This window comes from Lepisma saccharinum, chromosome 2 (genome assembly GCF_977018435.1).
Source record: "Lepisma saccharinum chromosome 2, izLepSacc3.1, whole genome shotgun sequence".
NCBI lineage: Eukaryota > Metazoa > Arthropoda > Insecta > Zygentoma > Lepismatidae > Lepisma > Lepisma saccharinum.
Window position 1 is genome coordinate 170830531 of NC_139230.1, and position 14672 is coordinate 170845202.

The following is a 14672-nucleotide window of genomic DNA, read 5'->3' on the forward strand; positions in this document are numbered from 1 at the left end:
GCTGCTTGCTCCAAATTTATGTAAGCAGCTATGTAGGCTGATCCATAATATAAAATTCAGCCTTGTATTATTACGCCTCAATAACAAAATATAAGTTTAACATTATAAATATCATAACTTTAATAATGAAAATTATAATAACTGCGCCAATATGGACTAGTGGATCTAACTAATTCATGCGAGAGAAAAATATAACAATATAATATTTAGTTTTGAACAACTAGCTTTTTCTATTTTAGTGATAAACAGTAAAAGTTAGTAATGGAAATGTAATACTTCTAAATGCAACTGTTGTGTTAAAAATTAGTTAGCATAAGGCTAAAATGTAAAGAATGCTGAAGTACTGAGTGAAGGAAAATAAAGAGCTATGTAGAATATCCAAAACAAAGTTAACATTATTATAAACCAGATCATATGTGTGTGTGGGTTTCAAGTGTCTTATTCAAACATTTATATACTGCAGTACCATATGTTCAATTCAGGTTTCACATAATACACAGCAACTGCATGCATAGAAACGAAACCGTCAATACATAACATTGGACAAATTACTGCCACTGAATTTATATTAAATAAGGTGTAACCAAGATTGTAAACTGAAAGTAAATAAAATTATTTATCATTTGTAGCAGAATAAAAGTTTTGAAATTCAACATATTTGTATACTCCACTTTTGCATCTGGAAATAGGTTCTTTGCTGCATGTAATTATTTAAAATCTCTTCTATCTCCAAAATAATTCAGACATTTTAGTTCTGTCACTGTAGAAAATATATATTGGTAAAAAAAAAGGTAAAGTGTTCCCCTGTGCATAGCACCACGCCATGAAGGCGTATAGGGGGTGTGGGGGTAACGCCCCACACTTTCTTGATCCGGTCGTGAGTGGGGGTGATGTGATCAGCATCACGCCCCTGACCGCCTTTACCCCCCAGGGTTTCCCCCAGGTACCCATGTTATTCGACGCTGGGTGGGCGCCGGGGCCGCTTCCACCGTTAGAAAAGTTCCCGGATTTGAACCGGCCGGGGATCGAACCCGGGACCTTGAGCATGGTAGTCAGACGCGTTACCGACTGAGCCACCGCGGCCACCTGGTGTGAAAATTTAGTATTTTTTCTTCCATCACTAATGTGTACAAAGTATTACTATGTAAATAAAAATATTATACGTCTCAAATTTTGATATATTTTGCTTTTAGCATTTCGATAGAAATAGGAATTTAAATGTCGATTAAATATATCAATATTTGATGTAGTCCATATTTTTATGTCTGTAATAAATTGTCTTACTGGATATTTTAATGCATCTTGTATCTTACCTCTTTGTTATAAATACATTGCTTTAAAAACTCGACATATTAATAATTTACAATTTCGATCTTAAAAACTCACCCGAGAGGGACCTTCCCTTGTCATCCTGGTTCTGTGGTTTTGGGAGAACGAATGCCTGTGAAAGAATAAACCCAGGTTAATTGACAATTAAGTATATGTAGGTCATTAAAGTTAACAACATGTAGAGATATAGACATATTCGACACTACTGAAAATAATATTGCAAAGAGGAGCTATTTTATGGAAATAACCAAAATATCTCAACAATAAAAAAAACACCCGGTGAATCCCACTTTAAACTGTTGGTCCAGTCCCGATTAGCCTATCTGTGCATAAAGTGGACGTATCGGGATTAAATTTCTTTTCATTGTATTTTAGTTATGCTTCGTCACCCATTCTAGCACTTTCGATATAACACAACACAAAAGAAAATTGATGAATTCACGATCAGAGAATTGAAGCAATCAATATGTACTCTTTGTTTTGTGCGAATATGCAAACCAATAGACATGTTGTGCTGATATATGCGTTATTTTTCTTTCATGTTGCAGAAGTGACTCAATATGTAAGCCATCTCAAAATGTGAACAAAAATAGCAATTTTTAATACATCGGAATCTGCAACAAGTAAATCCTCCAGTGGTAGAGATTGGAATCGAAAATTTCTCAGTTCTTATTCTTTGATCTATTTCATAATCTGAGGATAGGTGGTAAAAGGTGACTTTTTCTGAAGGCATCTAAATCTTAACTTTTTATCACGTAGAACACCGTGAACTGCGTTTTGCTGGATAACGAGGCTCTGGCGTCTGGCCAGTGTAATCCTCTGTGGGGCTCGTGGTGTGTCGTCCATGTACGTGACTGTCCCGACATCCATCTCGTCTCATCATCATTCATCTCGATCGTGGCGATTAGTCAAAAGTGTCAGAAAATAAACTTGATCATTCTTGATTTGATTTGTTTTACTTCGCTTTTCTGCCACTTTTGGCTAAACGCGAAGATAAGGATGAGTGATATGATGATATTGATGAAGGGACACTCACAAAGAACACACCCGCCCAGGCGTAGTAGCGCGCTGTGCCAACCACTCCGCCACGGAGATCCGCGTAAAATTAACTAAATTAATTAATCAATTTCATTTTTTCAACTATATTAGAGAGAAAAATACAACAATATCAGAAAAATACAATCAGAGCTTGAAGACATTTCACAAGCAGAGCAATTTAAAGAAGAAACTAGTTTCTAGCGTATGTTGCTAAGCCATTGCCACTAGGCTGTTGCTATGTGAATTAGTCTGGCGTCCGTTATAGTCTACTTCCTGCGTTATTGTCAACGGAACGTGTTAGAAACTGGGACCAGTCACTGTGTAATCACCAAAGCTGACCCAAATCTTTCAATCTTGTCCTAACGCTACAATCTTTATTGCATCCGACTCTTCCTGTTGCCAAGGTTGATCAATTCCAGTAATCGTCAACTGTTCCAAAAATCGAAGTACATGTCCTTGCGCACGGTACATTACACCATCAAAGCATTGTAGAAGCTCACTTCCTCCACAGGATTTCGTTGAGGGTTTAGTATGAGCACTGTGCACATACAACTATTCACAGACCATCACTTCACTTGCGCAAATTCCATGTGTTTCGGAAAGGTTTTCCAGGTACAAAACACTTCAATAATTGTGTGCGCTGAAACAAGTGTGTTTCTGAATAAAAACAATATCTTTGTTATGCAAATACAAATAAAAATCATGCAAATCGAATGGTTAAAATGGTCTTCAGTTGTAGGGTGACCAAACACAGGGAACAAATCAAATTATGAGAAAGAATGCGCTGTTCCTTCAGCTTCCATGGGGCAAAATGTCAATATTATTCATTGAATATTACAACTTTGCAGTATAATACGATGCTATTTGTTTAATGCATAAAGAGGGGTATGCCAGTAGAGATATGGCTAGGAAATACTTTCCCTAGTAGGTGAGGGCCTCTCCGATGGCGTAGTGGCAGCGTCCTCGCCTTATAATCAAGGGGTCCCGGATTCGATTCCCGGTGAAGGAACATACTGGTTCGGATCTCACTTTAAACTGTAGGTCCAGTACCGATTAGCCTTACTGTGCATAAAGTGGACTTAAAACACCAAATCAATCAAACCCTAGTAGGTGAATTCAGTTCAATTGAATTGATTTTATTGTTGAGCGAGGTTCAACTATAGTCTATCATCAAATTCCCTAAGAAGTACGAAAATAAAAGCTACAAACGAATTCAAATGGCAACAACAATAGAAGAAATAAATTAAAAAGTAATTGAATTTATTGATGTAAATGTTAAACGAAATAAATTTCCTTTCCTTCAGAAGTCAATCCGTGACTCGTAGAATATATTACGAATGAGTTTTAAGTTGTTTTTTTACTTTGTTCTGACGTCTTAATTTTCTTTTTAAAAAATTGAGTTAAATCCATGAACGTAATAATCCATTATGCTATAATGGAGTGTACTTTCAATATCTCCGATAGTATTTATGACCTGTTTCAATGGTTTCGCGATAAACGAGACAACCAGAAATGATCTATATATTTTTCATATACTGCAGATATATATTCATAATCACTAATTAATTACACGGAATGGAAAGAAGAACTTATAATATTATTATTGTAAATAGTGAACACAAAAACGCACACATAACCTTTCATAATAGTATTATTCACGTGTTATGTAAAAAATTATGTTACGTTCATTAAATTTGAATGAATGAAGGTTCTAATGAACCATTTATTAATTAAATGACATTGCTATTATCTTGGTGTAGAGAGTTTACCAATTCACTCACGAAATAACAATTTGTGCTCGGAACTGAGACGAAAAGAATTTCATAACTGCGTTTTATGAAGCATGGATGGGAGTGTCAAATTTTGTGGTGATGAGTTAAGAATTTCAGTATTTTGACGCTTTTATTTATATTGCACCTAAAACCTGTTATTTTTACCAAATGATTATAATATAAATAACAAAGAAGGGAGATTTTTTTATACATGCTTCTAAATATTTCAAAGTCATTCGGAGTGCTCTAGGACGATACTAATTGACTGGCCAGCTATTCGATGACCGTAACGTTGTAATGTGTGTAACGACGTACGAAGTGTACGTACCTCTGGTCCACCATATGGACATCATGCTAAATTATTATTACGAGAACCACGCGGTGTTTCATATTTACTCGTCTTCCTTATTCGCTCATTAATTTTGTGATTGTTCGAGTGCAATGTGCAAATTACCCAATAAATTGTTCTTCTAAAATGTGAAGTGTTTTTTCCCAAATACTTACTTCATCAATGACAATCCAGACTGATTTTTTTTCTCAACTTGAAGAGATATCTGTACATATTGCGAACATAAAACGTACGAAATATAATGAAAATAGAAGTTGTAAGAATATCAAATTAATTACTTATTAATTGTTAATTATCAATCTTAAATGAACATAGAACCATTATGAGAAAGCTTGAGGACGAGATTTGCGAAATTTTACATGTGTATATATATGTGTATATTTCACATAACTCCTGCTGACTAATTTTGTAAACACCTACAGTGCTTTGGACGTGTTTGACCCCAAAAACAATGCATATTGATTAAATGTTTATTTATATTTTGATTTTTTTGCGACTTTGTACCTATATACAGTAGGTTAATTACCACGGTAAAGACGAATTGGTGAAGCAGATAAGAGAACAAACTAAACAAACTAAAAAAATATCCCGGGATTTAACCCTGGAACTCGCGAAGCATATATAGACATTATAGTGTTGCCCACGGGACGAGACGGGACAGGCTTTTAAAAATTCGAGACGAGACGAGATTGACCATGTGCCATAAGACAAACGAATATTTTCGAGACGAGACAGCATTTCCACGAGACTCCACGAGACGAGACAGGCCAAAATCTCGTCTCGTGGGCAACACTAAGACATTATAAATGGCTACTTTGAACAAGGATAACGTATAAAGAGTTATACATAAAATGTAACGATTTGTGTAGAAATATTATAACAATTGATTGATTGATTTAGTTTATTTTACTTCGCGTTTTGTGCCTCTTGGCTAATTTGCGAAGATGGGGATGAGTGATGAATTGATGAAATTGATGAATGGACATTCACAAACAACCAAGCCCGACCGGGATTCGAACCCGGGACCCTTGGCGTCGCAGCGCGATGTGCTAACCACTCGGCCACAGGGTGGTAATATACGGTAATATGGTAACTATACATATCAGACGATAGACAAATTATCCTGATACACAGGGTGAATCACCTAAAATTACCACCGAAATATTTCGTAAACAACAATAAATATTGAAAAACTGCTTTCGCAGATATGAGAGGGGCTCATGAAATTAGTGGACACAATATGTTCAACTACGTAAGGAAGTGTGATTTTCAACACAAATTTAGTTTTCCCAAGTGGAAGCATATAATGGTTCGGATCCCACTTTAAACTGTAGGTCCAGTCCCGATTAGCCTTACTGTGCATAAAGTGGACTTAAAACACCAAACCAACCAACCAACAAACTTAGTTTTTTTCTAAAAAATGGAAACCCAATTTTATTTTTAGCTCATTTGAAAGAACGGAAAAATTCATTAAGAATGGCGTTTGTTACATTGTAGTACGTCAAGTAGTTCTCAAGTAATTGTAACGTGAAGTTGAGTGCAGAAGGTGCATCCCCACTATGCCTGTCGGTAGAGCCGAGAGGAAATGCCGTCGTGCATACAGCCCGCACGCTTGTGCTGCATTTTTCCTACACTTGCCATAGATAAGTATCATCTCGGCCTTTTCAGAGTTTGAAAGTACTATTTTCTCAGCAACAGTTCTCCCGTACGTCCACTATCACAAACATCTGGTTAATCAGTGTACTTTGTTACGCCCTTGATTTATTTGATAAATTTGATAAATCAATTTGAAAGAAAGAAAGAAAAAATGTATAAGGTGCAAAGTTTAAAAGTTTAAAACTTAAAGATTTGTCATGACCAAACGAGAAGAGTTGATTTTTTCTATGTACTAAAAATTATGACGTAAATAAATGAACGTCAATTAAAAATTAGAAAGATGTTAATGTACTAACATTTATGTATGTAACTGATGGCGGAATGTTTAAATTTTATACTTTTTAATGTACAAATATTTGTTAACTCAGAAAGATGTATCAGAACTTTTGATATAATTTGTCAAACTTACTTATGTACAAACTACACATTTTATTGTAACGCAGTTTTTGTAATGTAACAACGCATAGTATGCAGAAGATTAACGTGTTTGTTACGATGCATGAATGGCGTCAAAAGGGGGCATATATTACGACACACGAATCAACTTGTGAGAATGTTAGTTTCAAGCGTCAACTTCACGTTACAATTACCTGAGAACTACTTGACGTATTACAATGTAATAAACGCCGTTCTTAATGAACTTTCCGTACTTTCAAATTAGTTGAAAATTAAATTGAGTTTACATTAAAAAAAAGAGAGAGAGAGAGAGAGAGAGAGACAAGTTTTTGTTGAAAATCGTACTTCCTTACGTAGTTGAACGTATTGTGTCCATTAATTTCATGAGCCCCTCTCATACCTTTACATATGCGAATGCAGTTTTCCATATTAATTGTTGTTCACGAAATATTTCCGGTGGTAATTTTAGGTGACTCACCCTGTATATATAAAAACTTCTATTTATATATTTTGATTATTAGTGATATTGTCTTCTATACCGAACGATCGTTTGATGGTACTCTTCCAAAAGACCCAAAGACCCAAAGGCATGGGTAACTTATTCAATTCTGATCAAGAATTACATTTTAAAAAATGGGATATGCAATGGTGGGTATGAGTGACTGTTTTCCTTTTGAGTTCAGAATTTTATGCAGCAAGGGAATAATAAATATATTTTTTCTATTTTCATCGTCTGCATTCAGAACTGTAACTTATCTAGGAGGAGGAGGTGGGGGCGTATGGAAGTTCGTTCCGGGCACCGAGGGAGCAAAAATAAAAACAGTTAGAAAGAAATAAACTTCACTGAGCCCTATTAAGCTAATACTATTGTCAGTTTGCAAAGAAATAGATATAAAAATTTACTTGCACGCTTCTCTCGCAATGAAACTATTTCAATCAGGGTCACAACAAGTATATATTTATTGTTTAAAAACATATGTTACTAATTAGTTGTTCATAATAATGTGATGCATAAGGTTTGTTAGAGATGATTTGAAGTATGTGCCAGGGCATTTTAAAATGGAAAACGGTCAAAATCGTGAAAAATGTTTGTGGCATGTTGATGAAGTGGTTATGAAGGTAAGTATATCCTGTAGTTGCATCAAGAGACATAAAATAACTAACAGACATGATTTTTTCCATAAAATCACCAATGGTAAAGTTTAAACCGAATTCCTGATCAATCAATTTAATGTACGAGTACAACACGACCAACCCGAATAGCTCCTTCGCAATAACACTACAAGTCTCTCCCTTCTAAAACGGACTCTTTTTTTTTCTATGTAATAACCTGTCTCCAAATATTGACATGTTCTTGCCAGAACACAGTTTCCGACAATCGTTAAGAATGCATGTGTAATTTTTTTCTATGGCAAAACGTCGTTTTGTCGTTTTTGTTTTCTGTACAAAATGGTATTTCAGTACTGTATCTGAAACTTCAAGTAAATAAATAAATAATACTTCGTCACGGTGTTCTATTATACAAAGCATATGTGATTCATTTTTAAAATGCTCTTTTATTAGAAATGCTATTGAATTAACCTTGTTTCGTATGTTGTACGATTTGTAGTCAATATATTGCATAGAAACGCATCGTAAATTATCAAATAGAACAGAAAAATAAATAATGTCAAATGTGCATCTTGAACTTTTTGTCGAAGAACAATTTTGTCTTGTGAGCTTAGCTACAGTAAAGGAACAAAATATTCTCGTTAGAGAGGAATCCCAACATTTGAAGAGACAAATGATATATTTTCTCTTACGCACGCCTTACGGGGCTGAATAGTTGTTAGCGTGCGAATATTAACAAGAACTGCATGCAGGTTGCAAGGGGCGCCAAAATCTATTTTCGCCCCGGGCGCAGGAATCTGTAGCTACGATTCTGTTTGCAATCTGAGATGCACGATATCACGGCCAACCATTCAAATTGTATTTACAGTGTGAATGATTTGCAAATATCTCAAGGGCAGCCGTCCCACATCACTGATTCAACGTCCATGAAATGGTAGTGATTTCTTGTAAATGCATGATTCCGTTATGGAATTTCCGGAGTTAAGAAGTGTTACACGTTTTCATTTGTAACTGTTTTTGTAATGAGCATTAGCCTTGTAACAGATACCGTTGATAATGGTTGAATGTCTTTTCTCTGTAACAATATTGATGCGACTGTGGGGGATCGCATTACGTACACGATAGACGATCTCACCACGGAAGGTTCCGGGTTCGAATTCCGACTTGGACATGAGTGATTTAAATTTTTTTGTTACTTAGCGTCGCAGTTCTTCCACTTTGGCTAATCGCGACCATGAGAATGAATTATGATATGATGGAATTGATGAAGGGGCACTTACAAAGAACACTCACGCCCAGTCCGGGATTTGAACTCGGGACCCCTTCGTCGCAGCGACCACTCTGCCACGGAGGTCGGCTGAATATGAGTGATTCTTTATCATTTTTTTCTAATGAGCTGAAATGGAAATTCAATAACGATATTCTGGTAGCAGACTATCCAAACGGTGGTCTCTCCGATGGCGTAGCTGTAACGCTGTCGCCTGTAATCATGGGGTTCCGGGTTCGATCCCCGATGAAAGCATATTGAAAGAGTCGAAGCCCCTGGTGTAACGGTCGTCAGCGCGCGCTACAACGCCAGGGGTCCCAGGTTTGAATCCCCGAGTAAGACGTGGATGTTTGCGTTCGTTCTAAAAGTGAGAAAAGAGAACGGAATAAAACCGATGAAATAAAGATTTGAAAGAGGATGATAGGGAAAACTACAGCTTACGGGATCCCCTTATTAAATATAAAAAATAATGGCTAGCACTCTCGCCTGTGGTTCAAGCGGACCCGGGTTTGATTCAAGGTCGGAGCCCTGAAAACAGCATTGAGAGGACAATTGAAGTCTCAAAAGCCAGAAAACAGCGTCACCCAATGAAAAGCCACTTGGCAGGCCCTGGCCCTTAGACGGCTCTTGCGTCATGGAGTTTAGTTTTAGTTTAGAGAAGTATATGAGTATTAAAGTATATACTTAGGGAAATAGTAATTGATCAAATTTATTTCTTGAAAGCGTGAAAACTTCAGTAACGGAAATAATAAGTTGATCATTACTTAGATTGATGTTTCCTTAATGCAATGAGATAAAGTTATAGAGTACCTAAAGCTGTTTCCCGCCTGAAGCAAATTGAATGCGAAAGTTACAACAGTGAATGAGCCGGCTATTGGCAGGAACCATGTAAGTTGTAAGGTGCCTCTCACTGGTAGAAATAGTAAGGCAAATAAATACTTTACGTTCAAATTTTGCTATATTTATCTAATTATTTTACGTCACGTTTGTGCCACTTTTGGATAATGACGACGATGAGCATGAATGAATGATTAGATGAAATTGATGAACGGACAGTCGTAAAAAAAAAAAACACCCATATTCAGGACTACACTCGAACTTGGAACCATCGCATCCTGAGTTCAGGGGCCCTAGATTCTAAGCTTGGAAAAGGCAATAGAAATTCCATCATCTATTTCATTCATCCTCAGACAGGTCTGATCTCTAATATACTCATTGCTAACGTTAATATATAATTATCAAATCAACCTTAATAGGCAACTATACATCATTATAAATATAATATATAATACTACAGTTGTTATAATAAAAAATAATATAAATCAATATATAAATATATCATCATATTTAACATTATACATTATATGTCATAGTTTAATTTCATTCACACCCCCAATGATATCACTTCTTACATTTTAATCATATGTATATTAAAGAAAACTCATGGGTGATAAATACAACCTGCTGTGGGTGCCAAAGCAGGTGTAATCATTAATGATGCATTATAACATTATTTTCTCTCTCGTTATGATTTATGTAATTCTGTATTTTGTAAACAAGAGACAAATAAAGAAAATAATAATATTAAAAAAACGGGGGAACCGGTAAATTCGGAGCAAATGACGTCCTGCTTTAATGAAATGCGCCAGGACTTCAAGCGCGTACCTTCGAATGTATGCGGGTGGAAGCGGGCTGTTACGGGGGTTCACCCTTGTTTATTCATCCTCATCGCCACGATCTGATTACAGAGATAGAAAAGCGACGCAAATAACCAAAATCTTTGATTGGTTTTGGATATTTTATATAGCTTTGCAGCCACTTTTTGCTAATCGCGACGATGAGATTGAGTGATAATGTAATTATATTGATGAAGGGGGACTCATAAACAACACCCATGTCCATGCCGGGATTCGAACCCGGCTGTGGGGTTTCGAAAGATTATTGTAAAAGATTCATTTCACGGTATTTTATTAGATTCAGCAGCTCAAACAGTGTCTGCACATGTAATGCACAGTCCGCAGGCAGCACCAGGAGGCGGGGAATGAGAAACAAATCGAAAGAGCTGCAGTCTGCATTCATTGAGCGCTACCACGTGCGAAGTTGCAGTGTGAATTTGATCATCGTAGTGCACCATACAAGAGAAAGATGCTTGTGTCCTATGGCTGACGGAACACAAGTCTATGATTCTGGTGCAACGGCAAATTAGATGTCAGTATCAAAAGGATCCACCACACGATAAGAAATCTCCGTCGATGTTTCTCGCAGTTTCGAGCGGCGTGTAGTATGGAGAAAACATTATCAAATAGACCGAGGATATCAACCGGAATAGGGAAAAGAATCCTGCAACTCTGCGTTCCAGTCGCGTACTCTCCATGTTACTGCGTTTACCGCCGGTAAACCAACGTTTCTCATCATTTTTTTTTATAAGTTTAGCTTTAATACATTGAAAATTGCTTATTATATATTATACAAGCTTTTTAGACAGAATTTAAGTAAATTAGTTAAATAACTTAAAATTGATCGTTCACTATCGCATCCTTCAGGTTTCCTCCAATATTGAATGCGGAGAGGACGAGGGAACCGAAGAAAAAGTGTGCGGGTAGCTATTGAAGTACATGGCCTGCCTGGTCAGTTCACCTCTACAAACAGCATTGACGGAAGAAAACTGCTCATTATTTCTACAACCTTAGTGACAATGAAGTTCGACCAGTCACAAATATAGGAGTGCGTTGTGAAAGAAGGAGAACACATGCATATGCTGAACATATTTTATTCAGCAGGCTACATGGAACAAAGGAAAACATAAATTTCCGCTGCAACGCAGCAATGTATGGTGTCCACACAAAATAAAACATTTTCGTCCATCTACACGTGACATTGAAGTTCGACCACTGTTAGAGGGGATCCTGTTTACCATGGTGTGACGCCGCCCCGTCGGCGAATAACTGTGGCAATGCGTCGGGGCATGCTGCGGACGAGTCGTTCAAGGTATTCCACATCGATGCGGTGCCATTCCTCCTGCAGGCAGGCGATAAGAGCACCCACTGTCGTGGGTCCCCTCTGTGCACACGTCGCTTAAGAACACGCCACACATTCTCAATGGGCGAGAGGTCGGGACTCGATGGTGGCCATGGCAGAGTTCGCACGTGATGGCGAGTCAACCATTCTCTTGTCAGCCGCGCTGTATGAGGCCTGGCATTGTCGTGTTGAAAGATGAGACGCCGCCTGTGGAACAGGTGCCTTCGCACTGTGGGAAGATGCCGCTCCAGTATGCGTGTATAGGCGTGTGCATTCACAATGCCCTCACAGACGTGTAGTGGGCCAACCCCAGATGCCGTCATGCATCCCCATACCATCACTGACGCAGGTTTCTGTACCCGACGTGCATAACATTTTGCTTCATTCTGTTCCTCCTTCCGACAAATGACTGTTTTCCGTATTTTCCCGTACACAATATTGAAAATGGATTCGTCCGTCCACAAAACCCTGTTCTACTGCCGAAATGTCCATCCCCGGTACATTCGTGCCCACCGTAGTCGATTGCCTTTGTTCAACATGGAAAGGAAGGGTTTACGTTTCGCCTTGTACACTCGGTAACCGCATCGCTGTAGGTAACGGCGAATGGTTCTGGTTGACACTTCAATGTGAAAGCGTTCTCGAGTCCACAGTCGTAATTCGGCCACAGAAACATGATTGTTGGTCTGGATATAGCGCCTAAATATCCGTAGGTCACGCACGCTCAGCAGGCGTTTTCGACCGGGGGCCTTACCTGGCTCTGTAGTACCCGTATTTTGGTGGTGTTTGATGGTGCAGTGGACGGTTGACTTGGGTAAGTTCAGTTGGCGCCCTATTTCCCGTTCACTGAGTCCATCCCGTTGCAACTCCACCACTCTTCTCCTCACGGTGTTGTCAATAGGTTTGCCCCTGGCCATGGTGATGATACACTGCGGTTCCTCGGTGCACAGCACGCGCTTATATACGGCGGACTCCCTTATCGTGTCCGTGACGTCATGCTTCCGTCGAATGCGCCACTATCTGGAATTTTTCCGTATGGGTCTGGTGCCTGGTCGAAGTTCAATGTCACGCGTATAGTTCCCCGTTTTCGCTCTTTACGTGACCTTGGGTGCAACATGCTGGGATCACGATTCTTACCTGCTCACACGCCTCCTCTTACACACATGCGTCACTTCTGCGGGTCACCCATTCCACCGCCTATGCCTCTGTGCATTTAATCACGTATTCCTTTCTGGTCGAACTTCATTGTCACCAAGGTTGTATTTCTGTGCCGCGCTTGGCAGAGGCAGTGTTGAAAAATATGGAAATTACTGGAAAATTTGAAGTTGCCGGAATACGCCACTGCTGCGGTTGGAGTCCACAGAAATTCCTCCCACGCCGAAGTCAGTTTGGGCCTTTCTCAATCAACTGTGTGGCGTGATTCAGTTCATGCAAAATATATATTTTAGGTACTAAATCATCTGCTTGCTTATCTTCGAAACTATTTAAGTTGCTTAACTAATGAAACAAGTTTCAGATATGCTGTGTAACGTATCACTCAAAATAACCTCGCCAATCCCCACCATTATTTCTTGGAGACTCTGTATGTTTCGATGTGGTAGGATGTTATTAACATGTTAAGTTTACAAATCACATTGCACACACCATAACGTACTCTTCAAAGAAGTTGTAAATGAGTAATCTTATTTGCGTGAATTTGTTGGTGATACATACGAGTAACACTGTTTTTAGTGATGGAAGTGAATTCTATTACACACATTAAAGTAAATGCATCAAATCTATTTGATGCACCAGAAACGCATTGATTGATGTATTAACGTGCGTTTTTTTACCCTTGCCTAGAATCCGATTAACAGTTTGATGTATTTTTGTGTATCGTTTGTACAGGTAACACCAAAGTGCATCATATCATGAAAATTAGTATTTTTCTATGTCGATCTGCACTTTAATAAATCAATTTATGCACCTTCCTGCATCTATCTCGATGATGCACTTAAACGTTTGGTATGAACTACAGACTCTACACATTTTTTTGTTTCAACTGATGCATTTACTTTTCTGTGATTAGAGTAAGGAATAGACGAGAGCACCGTGAGAAGTGATAAGGGATATCGCGGATGGAAATGGCTGTAAGGTGGACTATTGTAGCTTCCTTTAGAAGTCAGTGCTATATTTTTCCATCTTCTCCGCTTCAAAAAACTTAGAATATTTGTGATTGGATTGCACGAGGTGAATTCAAAAGAGAATCAACCATGGGCGTCGAAAAGAGAGGGGGGGGGATCCGAACCGGTCCGCCGACCGTCCAATAGGCATCATTCAAAACATTACAAAGATCAGAGAGCTTCTTATTTTTATTATAAATAACAGAAATAAAGTTCAGTTAGTCGGTATTTGAACAGAATAAGCAAGGTAAAAAATGCGTTAAATTGAATGTAAAATGCAGGAATGCAGGTTATGTTTTCATATTCTACAGTTTAATCCAAGGCTCCACAGTTTTCAAAATTCCAAAATTAAAGTTTTATGTGAGAGGTCACACAATCAAAACTTTACACTAAAATTTCCTTCTAACTTTTAAAGCTTTTTCTTGAACAAAGTGTGTACAAGTTAATAACAATAATGAATAATATAATAACTGTAAAATAGAATAGAATAAGTATACAGTAACTGTATGAAATGTAAATGAAAAACTGTTATGCTAGATATTTACTCATCTGCTGGATCGAGTTGAAGAGTCTCCCCA

The 14672-nt window shown here is 37.9% G+C and overlaps 1 protein-coding gene across 1 annotated transcript in view; it reads right to left on the reverse strand.

Annotated features, from left to right (window-relative positions):
- LOC145980605 (A disintegrin and metalloproteinase with thrombospondin motifs 16-like) overlaps window positions 1–14672 on the reverse strand; it is a 172418-nt gene that overhangs the window by 139992 nt on the left and 17754 nt on the right. The window contains exon 2 of the mRNA XM_083113644.1: window positions 1387–1441. Within this exon, the coding sequence (XP_082969770.1) occupies window positions 1387–1441 (55 nt within the window). The remainder of the gene's footprint in view (window positions 1–1386; window positions 1442–14672) is intronic.